This window comes from Sesamum indicum, linkage group LG1 (genome assembly GCF_000512975.1).
Source record: "Sesamum indicum cultivar Zhongzhi No. 13 linkage group LG1, S_indicum_v1.0, whole genome shotgun sequence".
In the NCBI taxonomy this organism is placed as follows: Eukaryota; Viridiplantae; Streptophyta; class Magnoliopsida; order Lamiales; family Pedaliaceae; genus Sesamum; species Sesamum indicum.
The window spans coordinates 2,486,930-2,512,139 of record NC_026145.1 but is presented as its reverse complement, the minus strand read 5'-3'; the positions used below and the strand labels follow the sequence as shown (position 1 = coordinate 2,512,139).

Below are 25,210 nucleotides of genomic sequence, written 5' to 3'. Positions count from 1 at the left end.
ATATTTTTCAACTTTATATATATATAATATATATATATACACTTGTATATTTAATATAAAAAAGACATATCCCAAATCCCAGTATCAAACCTACACTACTTATTTTAAAATATTTTAAATTATCTCAAAACACAGATCCAAATATATAATCTATTTTCAACACACACTTATTTATCTCTATTTGTAAAATACAAAACAAAATACTCAAAATACAAATCCAAACATCACGGTAAATTCCTGAAAGACCTGAACTCGTGCTCTTGGCAAGGCGACTATGAATTCACATTTATCTTTCGCTGATGGCATGATGCTATTCTTGTGAATTTTTGACATGATAGGATCACTTTATTATGTTCTCATACGTGTTCTGCAAAATAGCTTTGGATTTCAATATTTTAAGCATACAAGAGTGAACTGATTAAAGTTGGAGGCTGTGAAGACTCTAAGTCCATTGTGGATGAAAATGATAATCTTATCCTTCACAGCAGTATAGGTCATTTTGGCAGAAGTAATCAGAAGGAGCTTGTTTTTTAAAGTTAGTGGAGAAGCTTTAGCGTTACATAGAAAATGGAGATATATGGTATATAACTTCTCCAAGATGAAAGTCGAAACTTGAATATTTCTGTGAACGGGGGGTGTTCAAGGATAAGAATTCCACAGCTTACATGTAAATCGAATACTAAATTAACAAAATTTACCATTAATGTTGTAGTAAAGGACAACACTCTTGAGTTACACTGGCATTAAAAATACTGTTCGAGTTTATTTTACTTGCACTGTCAGGTAACCTTTGATGTAAGTTTAACCATAATATGACTCTTGACTGGTTCAATGATTAGAAAACTCACTGTTGAATAGCTTAGTGGTAGCACAGACATACTGCTTGCCAAATTTCACATTAATAGATCAAGAACTACTTCATTAAACTAGAATCAAAAGATTACTCATATCTCTAAATGGTTTCCTATTTAGGTTGTATGCCATGATACTGAAAGAGTAACCAGCTCGCTCAGAAGGATGCTACTACCTCAAGTTGCAAGATCTGTTTCTCTGGAGGACATTTTATCTATGGTCATTTAGATCTTTTTAGTGGTTCTTGGGAGTTGGGGCAGTGGAATCTGGGAATGGAAGAGAACAGCAAGATTGTTCCTTCTTAGATATTCGACAGTTTGAAAACTGAAAACGTTACTTTGCAAAATCAAATGGACAAGCATATGAAGCTGTCAGTGGTGGAAAGTGATAAGACAGGGTATGCATATGGCTGTTCATTAAGATTAGGACCGCTTGAAGAAGCGAGTGAAGATGAAACAAAAAGTGACTCAAGCAATGGTGATCAGTTGGAAATGGTACTGTTTGCTATGAAAAGGTAATATTGGTTTTGCCTTTTTCCTGCAGTAACATGTAATCTTCAATAGAACTTGCGTGTTAAGGGATGAGTTAGTTAGTGAATGTTCCCGAGGATGTGGCGTTGGTATTAGTAAAGACCATACTGCCATTAAATTTGGTGTACTGTATCACCTGAAGTTACGAAAGACCATACTGCCATTAAATTTGGTGTACTGTATCACCTGAAGTTACGAGAGTACTAACACCCAGATTGCTAGGTATAATGTCTACAGAAAAAGTTAAATGCAAACCATACCTCACATCGTGCATAGAACTAAATCTTTACAAGCTAATCCAGTGGACAAGATTGTAAGCATGTTATTGCTTATAAAATATAAGTTCTATATGGTTGAAAGCCATCAAATAGCTCGAGCAGGAATTAGATTGAACCTGATTTGTATAATGCTCATTTTGTGCTCTTTGATGAAGTCAATGTTCATGGAAAAGACATGCATGATATCCAACTTTCTTAGAAGAAATTCTGAAAATAGAGGTACGACCTTGAGAATTGCAAATTGATTAGACAAACTCTTATAATTGGAACTTATAATTGGAACCTTTGATGATACTACTGTTAGGTTCTCTGGTTGAAAATATGTTGTCTCTGTGGTGTGTCACCAAGCTGGATATGATTGAGGGTTGGTCATGATGCAAGGTGCTAACATTGTCATCTCTTGCCATGATGAATTGGTGATATTAGGCCTAAAATACTCTTATCTTTTCACCTTCCTCTCCTTTTAGCTTTAAGTTGGTCTATGTTTCTTCTGATAATTGTAATGCTTTTCTTCTCCGGGGTACCTGAGGTTTTCTTGCTTTTACAGGATATTTTTGTGGAAGGAAATTTCATAGAAACTGATTTTGGTGATTTGGATAGTGATTCAGAGTCCTCATCCTCTGACTCTGCTGCTTACGATGAACCACAAACTGTGAAGAGAGATTTACTATCATCCTTTGACAAGACATTTCATCGTGTATTCAGGGAACATATTGTTAGTCAACTGTGCATTTCTTTGTCTCAAACATGGATGTCCATTTAATTAATAATGTAATACAACTATATGTTCCTTTTCCAGACTGGTGTTCTTTAGTTATGAATTTATTATTTAATAGATCTGAAAAATACCTTTTCCTACAGAGATGTGCATGAGACTACTCTCATGTAGCAACCTTCGGTGTATGTAGTTAAGGGAGAGAATAAGAACATGTCGTGCAAGTAATTTAAGATCTAAACAGAGTACTCAAGCCTGGTTCCACAAGGTTAGTGAAGTAGTTGGTAACTATGGATGTCATAGATGTTAGGCAGACCAAAGTATTTCTGCTGTGGGACAGTCTAGTATGAAGTTCGGATTCCATGTTGGTTATATCTTGATCCCTACAAGTGATGTTGGGTGTAGAGAAGACTAAGGTGAAGTTTATCTGCATTAACACTTTCTCACCAAAATATGGAGCATCGCATATTTCTTTGGCATCAAGATTGCCATTGAACATATAGGACCTCTCTATCCAATGGGAAGTCTGCTCTTGATGTACTTGAAGAAACTTTCTTACTTTTCACTAAAAACCTTCGCATTCTTGTGGAACGACATCGGTGCTCACTTGGGGAACAAGGCAAGAGGATAGATATATCTTATTGTAACAAGGCGGGGAAAGTTTCTTTCCTGTAGGATAATGAAAATTTTATTTTATCAATCAGAAGCTCAAGAAATGGTATTTTAAGTTAATCACGAACATATTTTTGTAATATCATTTCTTCTAACTCACGCACACATAGGTTCGGACACAAGATCTCCCATAGAAAATTTTTGAGCCCAAACCGTTGGGTCTCCTATTACCTTTATAATATCATTACGGAAACACATTAGAATTGCTTCGTTTATTTTCAGAAAAATATCTATTTGATTTCAGAATTGTCTCCCAAAAACGTGATATTTTAGAAACTAAAACCTTACACTCGAACATTCTTATAAGAAAAAAGCAGCAAATGTGGGGCACATGAAAATTTGTTCTCCTACTCCCTCGTTACACATCTCTCTTCCGCACTTATTTTTTCCCCCCAAATCTCTACTTGATGTTTCTAATTATTTTTTCCTATTCATTGGTATCAGCTAGAACGATTAATTTAAGAAACCTAGATAATGTTCTAGATCATGTTCTTTTAAAAACAATATCTGAGAATGAAAGTAGAAATTACAATGTTTGTAAAGAGAAAACACGTAGCGGTTTTGCCAAAATGAACCCAACTCTAACCTTAATTGCTATGAGTTTATTCCCTATATCAGTAAAGTTTTCGTTTCTCTGGTCAATTATGCGTTGATTAAGGTTGGGCTAAAATTTCAATCAGTAAAGTTGGACCTCCTAACCTAAACAATCTATACTAAACAGCCTAGTTTAGATACATTATGGCAACTGTATATGTTTCTTTGATATTTCTTTGGATTCTTGAGTGCACAAATCATCGTACGCCGCTTTCTTTCTCACACATCAAACATGGCACCGACAGATCTGTATGGACCTATGACATGTTGTTTCGGTCACTATGGTAATGGTAGGGTTAAACACTCTCGTCATGATGAAGAAACTGTGTTGCTTTTATCGTAAACACCTCTACTTTCATACTTGTTTGTCCACTTTTTCTACATATCTGGACCGTCACTATTTGTTTATCTTCTTTCTGCTTCTTTTGTCAATGCTTTATTGTTGGGCTTATATTTGGCATCCTGTTCTACCACTATTAAGTGCCTAATCTGCTGCTCAAATTTTATGTTCCCTTTATTGATGCAACAAGTTATTTGATTTGCTATGTCGATCCTGTATAACGTAAAGAGTTTATACAGAAATTCTAGCTGAATGCTTTATCTAGTTATATCTGTTTTCTGTCTCAATACTATTATGCCTATTTTTCTATGTTAATGCCTATTAAACAATGTGTTGATTTGCGTTTTCTGGCACCTATTCTGCTAAATTGTTGAAGGCCTGGCACATATACATGGACAAGGAATCATCCATCGCGATTTGACTCCGATAACATCTTTTTTTATGCTCGTGATGACACCAAAATTGGGGATTTTGGTCTTGGTAAGAGACAATTGCTAGACTATTTATTTGATTCTCTTGATTTAAGCTTTTCATTGAGGTAGAAGAATTACATTACTTCCCCTATTGCGTAATAGATGTTAATTTGGTGTAAATTGAGTAGGGAGAGTTGCATGGAGTTCTATGTGATGCACTGAAAGCTTTGAGGCTCATAATATAATCTGATTGTGATATTTCTGAGCCTACCTTTTTCATACTTCACAAAATGCATTGCATCTCTTTAGGGTGGTTTTTTTTGTTAGAATTCCTGTAATTTATTGAAATGATTTTGCAGGGACATTATACACAATAGGCAAAATTGCAAAATTAGTCCTATATGTATGGGGGTGATAAAATTGATCTCGTAACTATGAGACTGACAATTTTAATCCTTTATGTTTAAAATTCGTAGCAATTTTGGTCATTCCAGCCAAAAAAGTGATCGAAAATTAACAAATTAAATTGGGAATTAGAGTTTCAGCGAAAAATGAAATTACTTACACAATCAGCATCCTGTGTGGATGCTGACATGACAAAAAAAGGTTGACCACCACCCACGACCACCAAGCTAGCCGCTAGAATTTTTTCTGGTGCGTCTCCCGCCACGTGTACGACCATTGAACTCGCCGTCCTATGTTGACTCCAATCCTACAACATGTATTTCAATTGGAGTTCAAACGTGTCTCCAATTGTTGATTATAGTCTTATCCTAAAATCTAGATATGCTTTTTTTTTCTCTTCTTGATTCACCAGCATCCGACCTATCCACTGTTCGAGCTCACCACCAATCAACTCCCCATCCTCCGGCGAGTTGATTGCACCCTAGTCGATCCATTTTCGTGAACTATCCGGTCGGTTCTCTTCGTTTTTATTTTCGCCACTTTTTTGCTGCACCCACCATTGGTTTTTCCATCATATCTTTGTCACTAGCGATCATTTCACCGGCGGACCAACACCCTTGTGTACGCTCCTCATGGCGCACACATCCCTCCGATCAGTTTCCGTCATTGGTACATCCACGTCATGGTCTCATCATCGGTTGACTTCTCTTATATGTTTTAATTTAGTGGCAATTTTTTGTCCTTCCTACCAAAATTACTAGTCATCAATCACGTGTTTAAGTTGAGACCAGTTGGCAACTGGAACCCTAAGTCCCAATTTGTTCGACTAATTTTTGGATAATTATGGCCGAAAGGACCAAAATTCCCACTAAATGCAAACATATAGGATTAAAATTGCTAATTCAGTAGTTATAGGACTGATTTTGCAATTTTGCCTACCACAATAATAGGAATGAATGAACAAAAATGTATTAGTTTACCACCTAGTTAGTTTATACGTCTACTTTTTTTTTATTAAAGTATTCTAAAAACATCTAAAAAATTCTAATATTGAAAATAAGAACTTAATAGATGCTCAAATGGCAAAGTGAAAACCAAGATAGGTTTATTAACTAGAAACTAAAACTCCAAAACACTCACTAATAGCCCTTGATTCACCATCCAGGATCAACCAGAAGCTTAATATCATTCTTCCTAATTTGGTGATGTGGTACATCTACCACCTCCACAGCCTGCATAGCTGATCCCTCAAAAACCTTCAGATTTCGGTTACACCATAAGCTCTAGCAAGTAGCAGTAATCCTTTCAAACTTAGCTTGCTCTACCGGCGGATATATCCCTCGTAGCCAAACCTTTGCGTCCACCAAACTCAATTCCACTAATTTCCAAGCCAACCTTGACACTGTCTAGACAAGCCTAGCAAATGAACAGGCCAAAAGTACATGCATAACATCCTCCCACCTTCCAGCCAAACTCCCTTACCTCTCAAATTTGTCGAAGTCGGCAGAGCTTTGAAGCATACTGTCAAAAGGAACAACTATATCTTTGGAGTAAGGCATAAATCCCATACCATGTTGCACTTTCTTGACCTACTAGATGAGGAAGCAACTATATGCATTGCACAAGCTAACAAGTAGGCACTCTTCACAGAGAATTTCCCCTATTTATCATAGTGCCATGTAAGATCATTTGGTTTGCTTGCACTTAACAGAGGAATTGATAAAATGCAATCAGAATCAATAGGAGCACACTCCTCTCTGAGCAAGGGTTTGTTCAACCCAGACTCACCCAACAAAGCAGCCCCTTTTGTAGAGTCATGAAGCATCTTTGATTTAATGACTACTAGGAACGAGATGGGTCTAGGGAGCTAAGGAACCCGCACGACAGAAGCCGACTCCCCGTTGCCAATTCACTATCGCAAGCCAGCCACCAAGAGATCTCTGGCTCGGAAGATGGAACGCCATGTGAATGACGGGAAATAGTTGCTTTCTGCTGCAAAGAAGTTTGAATTTAGGAAGTACTTATGATGAAAAATCCTATGAAGGAAGCAATTATGTTGCATCGCCACCCTCCATGCTTGTTTGGCTAACAAAGCGCTATTGGCTTCCCTCAGACCACGAAATCTCAAGCCACCCTCCTCCTTACTACGACAAAGTTTAGGCCACGCGATCTAATGAATCCTTCGTGCTACAAAAACTCAGCCATCATCCCTTCGAGAAGAATACCCTTCAGAATTTCGAAACAGTTCATAACATATGAAGGCACTACTTGTACAATAGAATTGATTAACACCACACGGCCGGTTCGAGAAAGTTTCTTAGTAGCCCTTCCATTAAGCTTCTGCCAGAATTTGTCCTTAATACCTTTGAAGACCTCATTTTTCGACCGACCTACTATCGAGGGAAGTCCTAGATACTTTTCATGTTTTTCTTTGACTGCCACTCCAAGAATTGTACCTAAGTCCTCTCTTTTGGTGCTAGGATAGTTTTGCTTAGGACTAAAGCAGATTTCTGCAGATTGATTTTAAGTCCAAAAGCCACTTAAAAAATCTGCAAAGTATTCTTGATAACAAACATGGCCTTGTGAAAAGCCTCACAGAAAATCAACGTGTAATCTGCAAAAAGGAGGTGGGAAACTCGCTGGGCTTGCCAAAATGGGAACTCTGTGAATATCACCTTTGATTTTTGCTTGTTGAATAAGGTGGCTGAAGGTCTTTACACAAAACCAAAAAAGATACGATGATAAAGGATCACCCTGATGGATGCCCCATTCAAGGCGAAGGAAATCAAATTGATCACCATTCAAAAGAAAAGAAAAAGAAACCTTGGTTACACACATCATGAGTAAAGAGAAATTTTGGATAAAATCTTACTCTAAGCAATTCCTCTCAAGGAAAATCCACTTCACCAGAACATAAGCCTTACTGATATAAAAATTAAGTGATATGTAGCCAGTTTGGCGCTATCTTTTATGTGATAAAAAGTGATTAACCTCGTACGCGGATAGCACATTATTAGTGGAAAACATACAAGCAATTCCCTTGTGATATCGCAAATGAGCAAATTAACTCCTTATGATAAAAAAAATAGCGATTTACCTCATTGTATTTTTTAAAATACAATAATTTACCTACTTATATTTTTTAAAATGAAGTACCTCTCTATATAAGGAGGTAAATTATTCCATTTTAAAAATAAAGGGGGATAAATTACTATATTATTTTCATAGGTGGGTAATATGCTCATTTTCAATATCACAGTGGGTAAATTGCTATTCACCCCATTATTAGTAATTAAACGATCAAGAATAAATACAGATTGCGAAGCAGAAATGACTGAATCAAGAAACGATTTAATTTGATTTGCCAGAAGTTTAGATATTAGCTTATAGATCACATTACCAGCCTAATTGGTCTAAATTGGGTTACGTTCCCAAAGTTAGGGCATTTAGGTAGAAGCATGAGATGAGTAAACTTAAGTAAAATATCCAAATAGCTATTATGAAGAACATCCAATATGCAATTAGAAACCGACAGGCCAACAATATGCTAATACTTTTGATAGAAAATAAGGGAATACCATCAGGTCTCGGTGATTTTGGGGATGCATTTGTTTCAAAGATAAGGTGATCTTGTCCTCAGAAAATTGCTGGATCAATGTTTCATTCATAGTTTGGATCACTGGAATTTCAATGTAATCCACTGCTTCACATATCACTGACTCTGGGGTCGCGTGGAATCAAAATGTCTACAAAATACGCTGCATTGTCCCTCTAATACTCCTCGGATCCATAACTAGAATCCAACTTTGTTCCTTAGTATTATGAATTCCTTCCTTATTCTCCTCTCATTAGCCTTAGCATGAATAACAACGTATTCTTGTCTCCCTCAGTTAACCATAATGCTTTAGCCTTTTACTTCCAAGAAGTTCCTCCTTGCTCACCTGAAGTGAAGTGTGCCCATCTCGGTCTCCTTTCTTTTTTCTTTGCAGTTTCCATACAAGTCAAGCCTGTGAGCTAGTTTGAGGCAGTGAGCCAGTGCCTGTGGTTGAAGTCCAAGGTACAAAAACCTGCTTTCTCAGGTTCAAAAGCCGAGGTTCCTTTGTTTTGGGCAAGTCCAATTACAAACAAAAGAGAAGGATGTCCTCCAATTTAGCCCTCAAATTTGATAATTTGTTCCTCAAACTTGCTGTCAGCTCCTGCTATTTCAGATCGCAAATCTAAGCAATTAGGTCACTAAATCGATCAAGAGCATTACCAAAAGCCTCCTTGTTTCACCGCAGCAAGCCTACGCGACAACCTCTCATTTTTTCGATAAAACTTTGTTGCTTACCGCTCAGAAGCCCTCTCTCCAAGCACTGCTTAACCACATCCATACAAGTTGCTGATTTTATCCTTATTGCCTCGAACTGAAATCTATATATTCCACCCTCGAATACCATTGTCGCCTCACGGGTCAAGGTCCACCCAAAGGAGGAGTGGTTTGAGCTTGACTGAATGTCATTCTAAACCTTGGCTCTAGGAAACAGTTGCGACCACTTTGAACAGCAACACGCACGGTCAAGCTGTTCTTGGATTTTATGTGGGGCCTCCCTCGCATTGCACCAAGTGTATGGAAAGCCACTAAAGCATATATCCTGAAGCCCTCAATTTGCTAATGAGCTCGAGGTGTCATGCCTTTTTTTCCATGTTGGTGTACGATTTTGTTGAAATCTTCTAGACACAACCACGGATGAATACAACTCTGACCCAAGTAACGTAACAATTTCCACGTTTCTTTGCATTTGCACACCTTCCCATGCGCATAAACACCAGTAAACCTCCATTGTTCAGACTTTTTATCTACTTTAATTGAGGCATTTGTGTGAATTTGAGAGTATGATTGTATCCACACCTCAACATGTTTACGCCAAAGCAATAGAAGACCACTAGATTTACCTTGGGAGTCCACCCCCACTCCATAGTAAATCAATCTTTCCTTCAGCTTGTCATGTCTCCTCTTCTAGGACTTGGTTTTGGAGAGAAAAATCAACCCGAGGCTATGAAGCTTTAATATCTCGACAAGGTTTTGAACTATCGAAGGGGCCCCCCTTCCAACTAAGGATTTTCATAACTCCCAGCGAGACGCTCTGCAGTTTTCGCCAATAAAAAAGCAGAATCCTCATCTTCCAACAGAGCTTGTTTTTTTACCACATGACTCGCCCATGCACCAAATCAATTATAGTAATGCCTCATTTCATTTTAAGGCAATACACCTCCCCCTTTCGTATCGCCACCTCTCGTTGCAAACGTGAGAGGAATATTGATAAGAGTCGTTTCTAATAGTGTTAGTGGAGCATGTTAAGCCACCATATTCTCGATTTGCTGAAAATGTGACACAACTCCCTCTCTTCCACGATTCCTTTGCCCCTATCCATTACCTCACCACGGTTTGATGCGTTCATGTCCATATTGCACTGAGGAGCCTAAACATTGCTCTCTACCACTCTCCACTATCTTCACTGGCACCTCTCATTGTTGAGTGGGAACCCGAACTGTCATGTACTCCAAACACCCCAAAAATCTCAGCTCCTTTCCACCCGTACCTCGTTAAGTAGATGCCGATGACGTCTTCTTCCATCTATTGAAACTTAATGTTGCTTTAGGATGAAATCTGTTTGTCTTGAAAGCCTTCTTCTAACTGCTTCAAACAGTATTTCGCAATTCACCTAAGCATCCACATAATTAGCAGAAGTTGGGGAGCCTCTCATATGAAAATGTCATCAAATGCTCCTCTCCCATTCTGGTCTTAAGTTTAAGTGCCCAAGGTAGCAGAAGATAATGTTGATAGCAGCCCTGATTCTGTAATGTTACCCCCCATGCAGACTCTAATGGTTCCATCTCCAAGTCTCTGAATTTCCTAATTTTGTTGCCAATAAAAGTTGCAATCCCAAGATTCAACTTACTCAGCGGCAAATCATGTACATGGATAAGTCACACCAGCTAAGGTCGACGTGCATCGGATTCTCATTCACGTCCATGCTGCTTAGGACTAACACGTTCTTCTCAAAACTCCATGGGCAGCCTTTTAGGGCCTAATTCCTATCTAGGATATGATTAAACCGAAAGATCCATACCCTTCACCGGCATAAACTATAACGAAAAGACCACACTAACAAACCAGACAGAGAAAAAATGGGAACAAAACAACAGGGCAAACTAGAAACACAACTGTAGCAAGTTAGTATAAACATAAGGAACAAGATGAGAGTAAAGTGAACCAAACTGAAGAAAACCTTAACCCTAATCCCTAACTATAACACAAAGACAGAATAGATCCGCATGCACCGAAAAGGATAACAGTAGTAAAGCTATGAGCAGATGAAGAAGATGGCTCGAATCTCACTGGTTTTGATCATCGGTACAATACACCGGCATCGACTATTGTCAAAACGACAGACGACAAACCCTCAAACAAAGGGAACATCGACTCTCATGCAGGAAGAATTACTAGATAACTAATATTTACCATACTCTAAAATTCTTCTAAACAAATTCTATTATATATTGTTTCTTGTACAAGATTGAAGTGAGGAAAAAAATAAGCATTGAATACTAAACTTTATTATCCACTTATCCTAGTGATTTCATTAAGTATATTTATAATGTTAAAATAATTTAAAAAATAACTAATACAAATCAATAAATAGAAAAATCAATTAATGTGAGGTAACAAATATAAAGGTAACCTTATTGGAAGGTAATAAATTTTTCTAACCTTAAAACTAATATATAAGGTTATTTATGTATCCACACTAGTGCCTCTCATCATTGGTTGGGAACCTGCACCGTCATGTACTCCAAACACCCCAAAAATCTCAGCTCTATCGATTCCACATCCTCCATAATCAGTGATACGTGGAGTAAAAGACAAAGCAAGAAGACGATCAACACAAGCCCTGAATGAATCCTGACATCGTCAAAAGTTGAAGAGGGGACACCTAAAAGCCAGAAACACCAGCAAGAAGCAGAACTATAACATGAAGACCACCATAATAAACTAGACAGAGAACAAAGAGGAATAAAATGATAAGAAAAACTAGAGACAAAACCCTAGCAAGTTAGTATAAACAAAAAGAATGATACAAAAGCAACGCGAACCAAACTAGAGAAAACCCTAACACTAATCCCTAACTATAAGACAAAGACAGAGAAGACCCGCATGCACCGAAAAGGATAACAGCAGTAAAGCTATGACCAGATGGAGAAGACGACTCGAATCTCATTGGTTTTAATCATTGGTACAGTTCACCGGCATCGGCTCCTATCAAAACGAAGGACAACAAACCCTCAAAGCAAAGGGAATGTAGACTCCCATTCAGGAAGAATTACTAGATAAATTTTGATATTTACCATACTCTAATATTAAATAAATTAAATTATTTTAATGTTTGAATTTAAATTTTATATTCAAAATTTAATACCTATTTTTTGAGGGGGATAAATGGCAAAAAAAAGACTAAAAAACAAGCCAAAAAGCCCTTTATATTATGTAGACCCATAAAGGGGTATTTTAGTCCAAAGTGTCATTAAATATGGACTTATACCGCAGAAAATGAGTACCAAACGCACCAGATGCGCGTATGTTCCACTTCCCATTAGGTTTTAACAGAATGTGAGTTTTTTGCTGACTAAAACAAAATAGGAGGGGGTTTTTAGCCTATTCTCAAAATATGAGGATGTTTCTTGCAGACTTCTTACAACACAGGGGAATTTTATACATTTTGTCCAAAAAAATAAGTATTGAATACTAAACTTTATTATCCACTTATCCTGATATTTTCGTTAAATATATTTATACTGTTAAAATAATTTAAAGTAACTAATACAAATCAATAAATAAAAAAATCAATTAATATATAACGAATATAAAGGTAACCTTATTGGAGGGTATTAAATATTCCTAACCTTGAAACTAATATATAAGGTTATTTTATTCAAATTAAAAAAATGAAAGAAATTCAGACATAAATATAACATATATATATACTTCTCTGTATCTCCTTAGGACGACTCTCAAGAAAACAACATTGTAATCATATCATTGATATCAAGCCAAATATATTTGTATCTCCATTGTAAAATCAGTCCTTGAAATTGACACAGTTATAAGAAGCACGCATCCAAGAAAGACTTTAACCAAGCCTAGACCAAATGATAGGATTTAAATGAATGTTCTTTGCCCATAAGATGGGGCTGTGTGGTTGAAACCACAAGCTTGTCTCCATTTTATGAATGATTCACCACCCAAGAGCTTGACTATTTTATCTTCCTCCATAATTGGGACAAAGACTTAAGAAGTCATAAAACGTCTCTTTGGACAGTCAACATTTCGGTCTCAAAATGCTTTCAAAAGACTTTATGTTTGAAAGAAATAAAAAAAAATGACAATTTTAGTTTTGGTACCATTAAATTTTTAATTGTACCATTAAATTAGTTTTGGTACTCCATCAATTTTAGTCCTTGGTATTTGTTATTTTCTTTAGTTTTCTAGCAATTTTTGTTAATTTGACCGTAAAATCTAATGAAAAAGAATAATTTAAAGGGAAAATTGGGAAGGACTTTAACAATAAAAGGCCATATTTTGTAGGTTCGGACATTAATAAATAAGAAAAATTAGCAAAGATTAAGAGGAATGAGGAGAAATCAAGTTCCATCATCTCAAATTTGAGTACAGGTCTGTTCTAATGAGAATGTTAACGTGGAAAACATATATTTGAATGTGGAATTGAACTTCGATCCAGACCTTCTTACACCAAAATAAATTCGAAAAGAAGGTTTTGGGCATGCTCTAATTATTGGGTGAATCTTAAAATAACTAGTATGTCTTAATTTCAGATTTACCCAGTAATTAGGACATGCCCAAAACCTTCTTTTCAGATTTACTTGGTGTAAGTACTTAATTAAAGTCCAATACACTCATAATTATTGTAGTTAACAAATGTAATGGACCAAATTGATGAGGCTAAATATAAAATGCTAAAAAAGTTAATATAATAACATAGTCAAAAGTACGAAAAATGAAATTATCCCTCATAGTAGAAAGTAAAAACATGAGTCTTTGCATTATTTTCTCCACATCCTGCAAGTCCTATCTTTTGTATATTATATATATTATTAAATTTTTTATTTAATTTTAATTTTTTTTATAATATTTATTACATCCTATCTAATTTTGTAATTAATATAATTTGCTCCTAAATATTATAATGAACTTTAAATTTTATTTCGAATTTCAATCTATAATTTATTTTATAATTGAATTTAATTTTTTTAAAAATTATCAGTTAATCTTTCAATGATATACAAAAATCAGTCTAATCTAACTAGTCTTCCCATTATCTTTTTTCATATTCCACAAGTCTAAGTCTTCCCATTATCTCTATTCACATTCCACAAGTCACAAAGTCAAAAATAAAAGTATTGGTTATAAAAATTAAGTGATATTGTTATTTAAATGTAGTATCTTTAATTTAGTTTCATTGTATATTAGAACAAATTTTCAAGCTGGGTGAATATTTTGAAACTTGCATTTCCGTATATTTTGAATTAGTCAACATATTTTAAATTTAATATTAAATTTAAAAATTATATTATTACTTTAATCAAATTTTGAATTTAAATTAATATGCAAAATTTAATACCTGTTTTTTTTAGGAGGATAAATAAAAAAAAAAAAAAAAGACACAAAACAAGCCAAAAAGTCCTTTATATTTATGTAGACCCATAAAGGGGTACTTTAGTCCAAAGTGTCATTAAATATGAACTTAAACTGTAGAAAATGAGCACCAAATGCACCAGACGCGCGTATGTTCCACTTCCCATTAGGTGTTAGCAGAATGTGAGTTTTTTGCTGACTAAAACAAAATAGGAGAGAGTTTTTAGCCTATTCTCAAAATAGGAGGTTGTTTTTTGCTAACTTTTTAAAATACAGGGGAATTTTATATATTTTGTCCAAACAAATAAGTATTGAATACTAAACTTTATTATCTACTTAACCTGGTGTTTTCATTAAGTATATTTATACTATTAAAATAATTTGAAAAATGACTAATACAAATCAATAAATAAAAAAATCAATTAATATGAAGTAATGAATATAAAAGTAACCTTATTGGAAGGTAATAAATATTCCTAACCTTAAAACTAATATATAAAGTTATTTTATTCAAATTAAGAAAATGAAAGAAATTCAGACATAAATATAATACATATATATATATATACTTCTCTGTATCTCCTTAGGATGACTCTCAAGAAAACAGCATTGTAATCATATCATTGAAATCAAGCCAAATATATTTGTGTATAGCAAAATTGATGGTGACTATAAATTTTTCCTTCATAAATCAGTCCTTGAAATCGACACAGTTATAAAAAGCAAGCATCCAAGAAACACTTGAACCAAATGATAGGATTCAAATGAATGTCTTTGCCCATAAGATGGGGTTGTGTGGTTGAAACCACAAGCTTGTCTCCATTTTATCAATGATTCACCACCCAAGAGCTTGACTATTTTATCTTCCTCCATAATTGGGACAAAGACTTAAGAAGTCATAACACGTCTCTTTAGACCGTCAACATTTCGGTCTCAAAATTTTTTCAAAAGACTTTATGTTTGAAAGACATTAATAAATAAGAGAGGCTTTAGAGAGTTGAATTAAAGAAAAATTAGCCAAGATTGAAATAAGAGGAGAAATCAAGTTCCATTATCTCAAATTTGAGTACAGTCGTAGTATACTTGGATGATATTGTGGTGTATAGTAAGACTTTAGAGGTAAAAAAAGCACCGGAGACAAGTTTTCCAAGTACTTAAGGAGAACGAATTGTACGTGAAGAAGGAGAAGTGTGCTTTTGCACAACATGAAGTCATGTTCTTGGGGCACATTGTGGGGGGGAGGCAAGCGGAGTCCGTTCTAATGAGAATGTTAACGTGGCAAAAATATATTTGGGTGTGGAATTGAACTTCAATTCAAACCTTCCTACACCCAAATAAATTCAAAAAGAAAGTTTTGCGCATGCTCTAATTACTGGGTGAATCTTAAAATAACTAGTATGTACTAATTTGAAATTTACCCCGTAATTAGAGCATGCCCAAAACCTTCTTTTCAGATTTACTTTGGTCTAAGTCCTTAATAGAAGTCCAATAAACTCATAATTATTGTAGTTAACAAACGTAAGGGACCAAATTGATGAGGCTAAAATATAAAATGCTAAAAAGATTAATATAATAACATAGTAAAGTACGAAAAATTAAATTATCCCTCATAGTAGAAAGTAAAAACATGAGTCTTTGCATTATTTTCTCCACGCATCCTGCAAGTCCTATCTTTTGTAATTATATATATTATTTTTTTTAATTATAATTTTTTCTATAATATTCAGTACATTCTATTTAATTTTTTAATTAATATAATTTGCTCCTAAATATTATAATGAACTTAAAAATTTTATTCAAATTTCAATCTATAATTTATTTATAATTAAATTTAATTTTTTTAAATATTATCAGTTAATCTTTCAATGATGTCACGATCTATTATCTACTCTTCATATTCCGCAAGTCGGGGTCTTTACTTCATACTTTGCAAGTTTGAGTCTTCCCATTATCTCTCTTCACATTCCACAACTCTGGTCCTGTCCTTGTTCTCTCTCATATTCAACGTCTTGAGTATTTGGTTGGGTTTGTAGAGTCATGATCTAATATGCATTTATATTTAAAATAAAGTTTGAATTTTCTAAATATATATTAGGATAAAGATTCAATTGGAATAAATCCTATCCGAGATATAATTTGTAGTTTTCCATATTATATATTGGTACATGAACTCTTATTAAGGAAAGGGTTGAGTACACCTATAAATAGATACATAATTGTGGGGTTAATTATTTTTTCATTAATAAAAAATAAATAAATTATATTAATATAATTTATTTAAATAGTATAATAAAAATATTACGAGTTGCGATTAGAAATGGCAACTCAAATTGAATTTTTTTTTTTTTAAAAAAAGGTTGAAGTCGTCGTCCGAAACCACGACCCCATGTATAATTATGTAATAATTTTAATTTTTTTAAGGAGAAGATCATTCAAAATATTATAGATGACCAAGTCAACATATTTTGACAAAGTTTTAATGTCTCATTGTACTCAATAGAAAGACAGAAGTGATCAATGAGAGATAGAATGTCATAACAAAAGGTAATAAAAAGAAACAACTACTAGAAAATCAAAAAAGAAAAAAGAAAAGAAAGACATTAGCGACGGACGGAGATTGGAACTTATGAGTCACAAAGTCAATACATCAGTTGATATTGATGACAAAGATGAGGACGTCTCCACTAATAAAGTTAGAACAGAAAAACCCAAAAAGAAAAGAGGACTGTGCATGAAGGAAAATAAGAATATAAATCACGTGCAATGCATGTGTTAATTATTAGTATACAAAAAAGAAGGAAAACAAGCATTTCACTCTGATTCTAATATGAGTGGCAACCCATTATGATACTGTCTTCCGCGCAATCCTGCAGCAGAACTGGTCGCATTTGTAGCTGGGAAGGGGTTTGGAGGCATATCGAGATTATGTCCATCTCCTTCCAACATTTGAACCGCTACTTTCATGGACGGACGATCTGTTGGATGCCATTGGATGCACCAAAGTCCAACAATAGTAACTTTCCTTGCTATGCTTCTGTCTTCTTCTTGCTCAATGTTTTGCCAAAGATCTTCTCCTACATTCAAATGATTATAAATCCACTGTGGAAAGTTCACTTGGCTGGTATTTGCTTCATGATCGACGTTTTTCCGACCTCCTACCATTTCAAGCAACAACATTCCAAAACTATACACATCCGACTTATACGACACCCTACCAAAAGTCCTCGACAATACTTCAGGTGCAATGTAGCCCATCGTTCCCCTGGCGGCCGTCATTGTTTGATGAAACCCATCCATACTCCCCACAAGAACAGCAGCCACAAGCAGAGGAATAAAAGGCAGAATACTTCAGACTCTGTTTTATTTTTTTTCTTTCTTTTCCTTCAGTTAGCTAAGTCGTGTTTTACAGCAGCACTTTCATCTATCCGTTAAGTATATTGACAACTAAGTGGTTGTTATTGTTAGTTGGGTCTTCTTGTATATAAGAGGCTTTTTTTTCTTCCTTGAATATACATATACAGAACTTCTCTTCTGTAAAACCAGCTGCAAGATCATTTTTCATTTTGATTTTACTTCTTGATTCCTTTCTCAACATGGCACCAGAGCGGGTGTAACAAAACACTCTGCCGCTTCTGCATTCTGTTTGTACCTTATCCACACACCACATCTTCATTTCTTGAACCAAGAATCAACACAAGAAATGACAGACAAAGAAGAAAAGGAAGAGAGAATTTCCACTGATGTAGGCATTCAAGAAAATGATAATCGTAGCATTTCTTTGGTATCTGCACCATTGAACGGGAACAATTACTTGTCTTGGGCAAGATCTATCAAGATAGCCCTTGGAGCGAGAAGAAAATTGGGTTACATTGATGGCACACAAACAAAACCGATGGAAGATAAAGAAGCCATTGAGCAATGGCAGAAAAATGATTACATGGTAGTCTCTTGGATATTGAATTCAATATCAAAAGAGATTGCAGAAGCATTCTTGTACGCAGAATCAGCAAGGGACTTGTGGGTTGAACTCGAGATGCGGTTTGGTGAAAGCAATGGTCCACTCCTGTACCAAATCCAAAGGGAAATTGCATCCATCTCACAGAAAAATTCCACTGTTGCTGCATATTTTACAAAACTCAAGAGGCTATGGGATGAATTGGGATCTTTAGACCCCCTACCTGTGTGCACTTGTGGAGCCAGCAAAAGAATGTCAGAAAGAAACGCTTCCTACCAATTGATTCAATTTCTCATGGGTCTCAATGACGTCTATGATCATACCAAGAACCAGATATTAATCATGGATCCTTTGCCTTCCGCTGCAAAAGCATACTCCATGGTGCACCGAGTTGAAAGACAAAGACAAGTTAATTCTGAATTTGCTGAAGTAGAAAAAGAAGGAGTTATGGCGGTCCAAATTTCTGAGACAAAACCACAAAGCAACATGAGGACAAATTTCAAGAAAGGACCTGCAGTTGATAAAAGGCAACTCCAATGTGATCACTGCAAAAGGAAGGGACATTTAAAGGAGGGATGTTTCGAACTTGTGGGGTACCCTGATTGGTACAAGAACATGACTGATCAGAGGAGAATTGGCAGCAGACCTGCGAATACAAGGATGAATAACCCAAGAATGAATCAACAAGCCAACAGTTTGCAGACAACCATGAATAATGAACCTGACACTAATTTTTCAGAAATGATCAGGAGAGAAATGCTCAAGATCATGCAGGACCAAAATAACAGCCAGATGAGTTCGAACTTCTCTGATTTCCAAGGTTATGCAGGTAACACTCTTGTCACCTCTGAATTATGGATCATTGACAGTGGGGCATCAGCCCACATGTGTGCATCTATAACTGCCTTTAAATACCTTCATAATCTTGATAATGAAGTTTCTGTTAATTTCCCTGATGGAACTAGCCAACAAGTAAAACTCTATGGAGAAGTTCAAATTACAGAAGACATCATACTAAAGAATGTGCTATATGTGCCTGCATTTAAGCATAATCTCCTCTCTGTCAATAAACTGTGTAATGATAATCACCTTAGTGTTCATTTCACAAATGAGACTTGTATTTTGCAGGACCTTGAGAGTAAAAGGATGATTGCTGTAGGTAAACAACGAGGGAGACTTTATGTGTTAGAAAGACAACCTCAGCATCACATGACAAAACATATTAGTTTGAACCCCTCTGCCAATGAAGAAAATTTGTCTGTTGGCATGTGTAACATGAACAAATGTAAGGCTGTGTGTAATGAAGTCCTATGGCACAATAGGTTAGGACACACTAACCTAGATGTATTGAGACGTATGAATCTTTGTAATAAGAACAACATTCAACAGATTAAATGTGAAATATGTCCATTAGCAAAGCAACACAGAACCTCTTTTCTGCTGAGTGAATCCAAAACTAAATCTGTTTTTGAGCTTATTCATGTAGATGTGTGGGGACCGTACAGGGAGTATTCCATCAACAATTTTGAATACATGCTTACAATAGTGGATGATTTTAGCAGAACTACTTGGGCCTACCTGATGATTCATAAATCTCAAACCCTCTCTAAACTTGAACAATTTTATAACATGATAATGACTCAATTTGATGCCAAGATCAAACGAATCAGAACTGATAATGGTACTGAATTTGTTTTGTTAATATGTCAAACCTTCTTCCATAAAAAGGGCATAATACATCAGAGAACTTGCATCCACACACCTCAACAAAATGGTGTGGTTGAGTTGAGACGTACAGGGAGTATTCCATCAACAATTTTGAATACATGCTTACAATAGTGGATGATTTTAGCAGAACTACTTGGGCCTACCTGATGATTCATAAATCTCAAACCCTCTCTAAACTTGAACAATTTTATAACATGATAATGACTCAATTTGATGCCAAGATCAAACGAATCAGAACTGATAATGGTACTGAATTTGTTAATAAGGAATGTCAAACCTTCTTCCATAAAAAGGGCATAATACATCAGAGAACTTGCATCCACACACCTCAACAAAATGGTGTGGTTGAGAGGAAACATCAACACTTGCTCCAAATAGCTAGAGCCCTTATGTTTCAAGCTAGCATGCCTTTAAAATTTTGGACTGAGGCTTTACTAATGGCTACATTTCTGGTTAATAGGTTGCCTACTCAAGTCTTAAACTGGAAAACACCCTATGAGTTACTTTACAACCACAAACCTTCTTATGATCATATAAAAGTTTTTGGATGCCTTTGCTTTATCACTAATACCTCACCCTCTAAAAGAAAGTTTGAACCTAGAGCTTTGAAGTGTGTTTTCTTAGGATATGTCCATGGCATAAAAGGATATAAAGTAATGGAACTTAGCACAGGGAATATCCATATTAGTAGAGACGTAATGTTCTATGAAAACATTTTTCCCTTTAAAACCTCCAAAGATGATAATAGTGACATAGTTTGTCCTTTGCCTGTCATTGATCAAATAGATGAGAGTGAAACCAGCAATAAACCTTTAGCTAATGATGTTATAGAACCTGAGGCTGATACTCACATACCTAGGAGATCCAACAGACCTACCAGCAAACCTAGCTGGATGAATGACTATGAGTGCTACAACTCTGAAAATTCTAATAATTTGCATATGTCACATGTACACTCTTGTTTTGTGGAGAATCTGTCAAGTATACAGGAGCCAAAGGACTTCAAACAAGCTCAGGAGCAGGCTAACTGGAGAAAGGCTATGCAGGAAGAAATCAATGCACTTGAAAGAAACAGAACTTGGAAGATTACAGATTTGCCTTCTGACAAAAGAGCCATTGGATGCAAATGGCTGTATAAGGTAAAACTTAACCCTAATGGCACTATCGAAAGGTATAAAGCACGGTTAGTTGCTAAAGGGTACAGCCAAGTTGAAGGGGAGGATTACAATGACTGTTTTGCACCTGTTGCAAAAGCAGTCACTGTAAGGCTCTTCTTAGCTGTGGCTGTGGGAAAGAAATGGCCTATCCATCACCTTGATGTTAATAATGCCTTCTTGCATGGCACTCTTGATGAGGATATATATATGGAGCCTCCTCAAGGCTATAAAATTCCACACGGCAAGGTCTGTAAATTGGGAAAGTCCCTATATGGCTTAAAACAAGCATCTAGAAAGTGGAATGAAGAATTCACTAACAAGATAAGAGAATTTGGTTTTGAACAATGTAGTCATGATCATTGCTTGTTTATAAAAGGAACTGACACTAGCCTCATTGCATTACTGATTTATGTTGATGATATACTAATCACTGCTGCCTCTGAAAGCTCCATAATCACTGTTAAAGATTACTTAGATGACCTTTTTACAGTTAAGCACTTGGGAAATGCTAAATATTTCCTAGGACTTGAGTTAGCACGATCCACTGAAGGTTTAGTGGTAACTCAACGCAAGTATACTCAAGATATTCTAAAGGATGTTGGGCTCAACAATGGCAGGCATGTTGCCACTCCATTGCCTCCTGGACTGAAGCTCACAGTTGACACAGGGGCTGCTCTCACTGACCCTTCCAGGTATAGAAGACTGGTTGGCAGATTGTTGTACTTGAGTTTCACCAGGCCAGACCTGTGCTACGCTGTACAACAATTAAGCCAGCACCTTCAACATCCTTGTGAGAAGCATTGGGAGGCAGCAATTCATGTTGTCAGATATTTGAAAGGCACCATCTCAACAGGTTTGTATTTTCCCTCAACTACTGATTTTTCACTCAAAGTTTTTTGTGATGCAGATTGGGCTGCATGCCAAGAGACAAGAAGGTCCTTATCAGGGTTCTGTATTTTTGTGGGAGAGACTCCCATATCCTGGAAAACCAAGAAACAGACCACGGTGGCCAGATCGTCCGCTGAAGCCGAGTACCGAAGTATGGCTACTACCACCTGTGAAGTCACATGGCTGGTGTACCTTCTGAAGAACTTCGGTGTTAATGTCAAGACTCCCATTCCATTCTACTGCGACAATAAAGCCGCACTTCACATAACTGCAAATCCAGTCTTCCATGAGAGGACGAAACACCTGGAAATAGACTGCCATGTGGTGCGTAACAAGTTCAAGGAAGGGTTGATCCAACCAACTTATGTGGTGTCTAGACAACAAATTGCAGACGCCTTTACAAAATCATTGTCTTGCAACTCTTTCCTCCATTTGCGGTCCAAGCTATCCTTGGTCACCCTCAACCCAAGTCTATCTTGCGGGGGGGGTGATGAAACCCATCCATACTCCCCACAAGAACAGCAGCCACAAGCAGAGGAATAAAAGGCAGAATACTTCAGACTCTGTTTTATTTTTTTTCTTTCTTTTCCTTCAGTTAGCTAAGTCGTGTTTTACAGCAGCACTTTCATCTATCCGTTAAGTATATTGACAACTAAGTGGTTGTTATTGTTAGTTGGGTCTTCTTGTATATAAGAGGCTTTTTTTTCTTCCTTGAATATACATATACAGAACTTCTCTTCTGTAAAACCAGCTGCAAGATCATTTTTCATTTTGATTTTACTTCTTGATTCCTTTCTCAACATTGTTACTGCACTTTGTTCCTTGGAGCAGAGCTTGGCTAGGCCAAAATCACAGATCTTGGGAATGAAGTTGTGGTCCAATAATATGTTGTGGGGCTTGATGTCGAAATGGAGGATTTGTTGATCACATCCTTGGTGAAGATATTCGATGCCTTTGGCGATGCCTAGTGCAATATCTTGGAGCTTTGGCCAACTAAGGGAATTTCTCTTGAGATCTGCTTGGAAAATGAACTTTTCCAGTGAATCATTTGGCAGGAATTCGTATACGAGAACTCTTCTGAATCCTTCGGCACAAAAGCCCACCAACCGGACTACGTTGATGTGGTGTATTCTCCCAATTGTACCTACTTCAGTGACAAACTCCTCTCCGTTTCCCGTGGAATTGTTGAGTACCTTCACTGCAACATTTATTTCGTTCGACAGCTTTCCTTTGTACACAATTCCATAGCCTCCTTCACCCAGTTTTTCACTAAATTGATTAGTGATCCTTCGTACATCAGAATAAGAGAATCTAGTGGGCTTAAGGGCTCTGTAATCTTCCAAAAACTTCTCGATTTTCAGTTCATTCTCTTTGTTCACTCTAATTGATCTGTAAAGCAGCAAGAGAGCTGCGAATATTGTCACAACAAGAACAGAAGCCAACGTTGCACCTGTATAACAGAATGATAAAAATCAAAGATTTTCAGCACATCCCCTTATAAGGAAAATATAAAATATCAGGAAAATTTAAAGCTTCGAGTGGAAAAGGAAATCGTCACCTGGAAACAGTGGCTTGTTTGATCCTCCTGTGACCCACAGAAGCAAAACACAAAGTTTGCTTCAGAACTATGTTCCTGGAAAGAAAGATAGCATCCAACTTAGCTTTGGGATGAATGACATACCTGGATCGGTATTCACTTTGTCTATGCACTGGATTGGACGTCCGCTACTGTAATTTTTTAAGTTGCATCTTTGTCCGCGACGTTCACAGATGTCACATGCTGGTTCAGACCAGGCCAAGTGCAGATCGGTAGCATCAAATACATACCATGGAACAGATGAAATTTTGTGAATGCTGGTGCAAGAAGTCAAATCCCATTGATCATAGCCATCCAAATCGATTGCGTAGAAATAATGGCTGGAATCACTAAGGCAAGAAATGACGTTACCTAAATATATTTTTTGAACTGAACAGTTGAATAGATTGACATCAAATATGTTATCAGTGTCTAAAAAATGGAACGGGGAGACGGATAAGTTTAGATATGGTAGCTTCTGGGGAAGACATTTTCCAGGATCGTAAAGCTGAACCAATCGATCCACATAGTTGATTTTCTTCACTACAAATTTTAAAGAGAGAGGCAGTACAAGCACAGTATCATTTTTCTCATCACAATATACAGCAAAACCTGGATAGCCACAATATTCTGGGTGTTGATCTTTAAGCCTGAAAGGAGACTGAATTAACGGGCCACCTTTCCTGCATCTCGTCGGCATACAATCATCTGTTCGTACTCCAAGCAGTGGGAAGAACAAAATGAAAAACGCAAAGATAAGTAATACAGACATTTCGAATTTTGCAAAACTTCTCTGTATCTCCTTAGGATGACGAATGGATAAGGCTACTTCTTCTTGCGATTATATCAAACTGGTGGATGAGAGTTTGCCTCTGTGGAAATTGTTCTTAAATTGTCTGCATTTATTAGAAGGAAGCAACCAAGAAATACTTTACTGAACTTTAATTACTCCAGGGCCCTGCTTTCATTGTCTCTTTGAATGATTCAGTATCACGAACTTGACAACATTGCTCAATTATTGGGACGAGAGGACGACCAAGACTAGTCTTCCTTTCGCATCTTCTCTTCATATTCCACAAGTCCAGTCTTCCCTCTTATCTTCTCTTCATAATTCACCTCTCAAACCCCCCCTGCAAAATCATGTTTCTTACTTGCTTGATTATGGCCTATTTCCTTCATACATCCTATGGAGAGCATAATCACCAATGCCCACCTTCTTCCTGTGGCAGTATTCGCAATATTAGCAACCCTTTCAGACTGAAAGATGATCCAAAACACTGCGGCAGTCCCATTTATGAACTAGAATGTGAAAACAATACCGCCTCTGTATATCTTAAATCTCACAGACACCTTGTGAAAGCGATCAATTATTCCAACTACACCATTCGCCTTGTTGATGCTGGCATAACGAAC

At 36.4% G+C, this 25,210-nt stretch overlaps 3 protein-coding genes across 3 annotated transcripts in view; 2 read left to right on the top strand and 1 right to left on the bottom strand.

The window, feature by feature from the left end:
• On the bottom strand, positions 17,176-24,685 carry LOC105156237 (rust resistance kinase Lr10-like). Its single transcript, XM_011072316.2, has 4 exons — positions 23,903-24,685; positions 23,780-23,806; positions 23,023-23,671; positions 17,176-17,791 (listed from the first exon to the last, which is right to left on the bottom strand). Exons 1-4 carry the CDS (start codon positions 24,567-24,569, stop codon positions 17,305-17,307), a joined length of 1,830 nt encoding a protein of 609 aa, XP_011070618.2. The 5' UTR covers positions 24,570-24,685; the 3' UTR covers positions 17,176-17,304.
• Positions 17,785-19,715, top strand: LOC110012443. Its single transcript, XM_020696143.1, has 2 exons — positions 17,785-19,277; positions 19,577-19,715. Exons 1-2 carry the CDS (start codon positions 18,194-18,196, stop codon positions 19,582-19,584), a joined length of 1,092 nt encoding a protein of 363 aa, XP_020551802.1. The 5' UTR covers positions 17,785-18,193; the 3' UTR covers positions 19,585-19,715.
• LOC105156217 (LEAF RUST 10 DISEASE-RESISTANCE LOCUS RECEPTOR-LIKE PROTEIN KINASE-like 2.3) overlaps positions 24,855-25,210 on the top strand; it is a gene marked incomplete in the record, with an annotated part of 8,790 nt that continues 8,434 nt past the window's right edge. Inside the window, 1 exon segment of the mRNA XM_020696142.1 lies at positions 24,855-25,210. Within this exon segment, the coding sequence (XP_020551801.1) occupies positions 24,938-25,210 (273 nt within the window).

Excerpts from the sequence above, each read along its gene's own strand:
- LOC110012443 (XM_020696143.1), top strand. The coding sequence starts at position 18,194 with ATGACAGACAAAGAAGAAAAGGAAGAGAGAATTTCCACTGATGTAGGC.
- LOC105156237 (XM_011072316.2), bottom strand. The coding sequence starts at position 24,569 with ATGTCTGTATTACTTATCTTTGCGTTTTTCATTTTGTTCTTCCCACTG. Across the intron at positions 23,672-23,779 it reads AAACAAGCCACTGTTTCCAG|GTGCAACGTTGGCTTCTGTT; the intron begins GTGACGATTTCC and ends TCTGTTATACAG. Across the intron at positions 17,792-23,022 it reads GAACAAAGTGCAGTAACAAT|TATGGATGGGTTTCATCAAA; the intron begins GTTGAGAAAGGA and ends TCTTGTGGGGAG.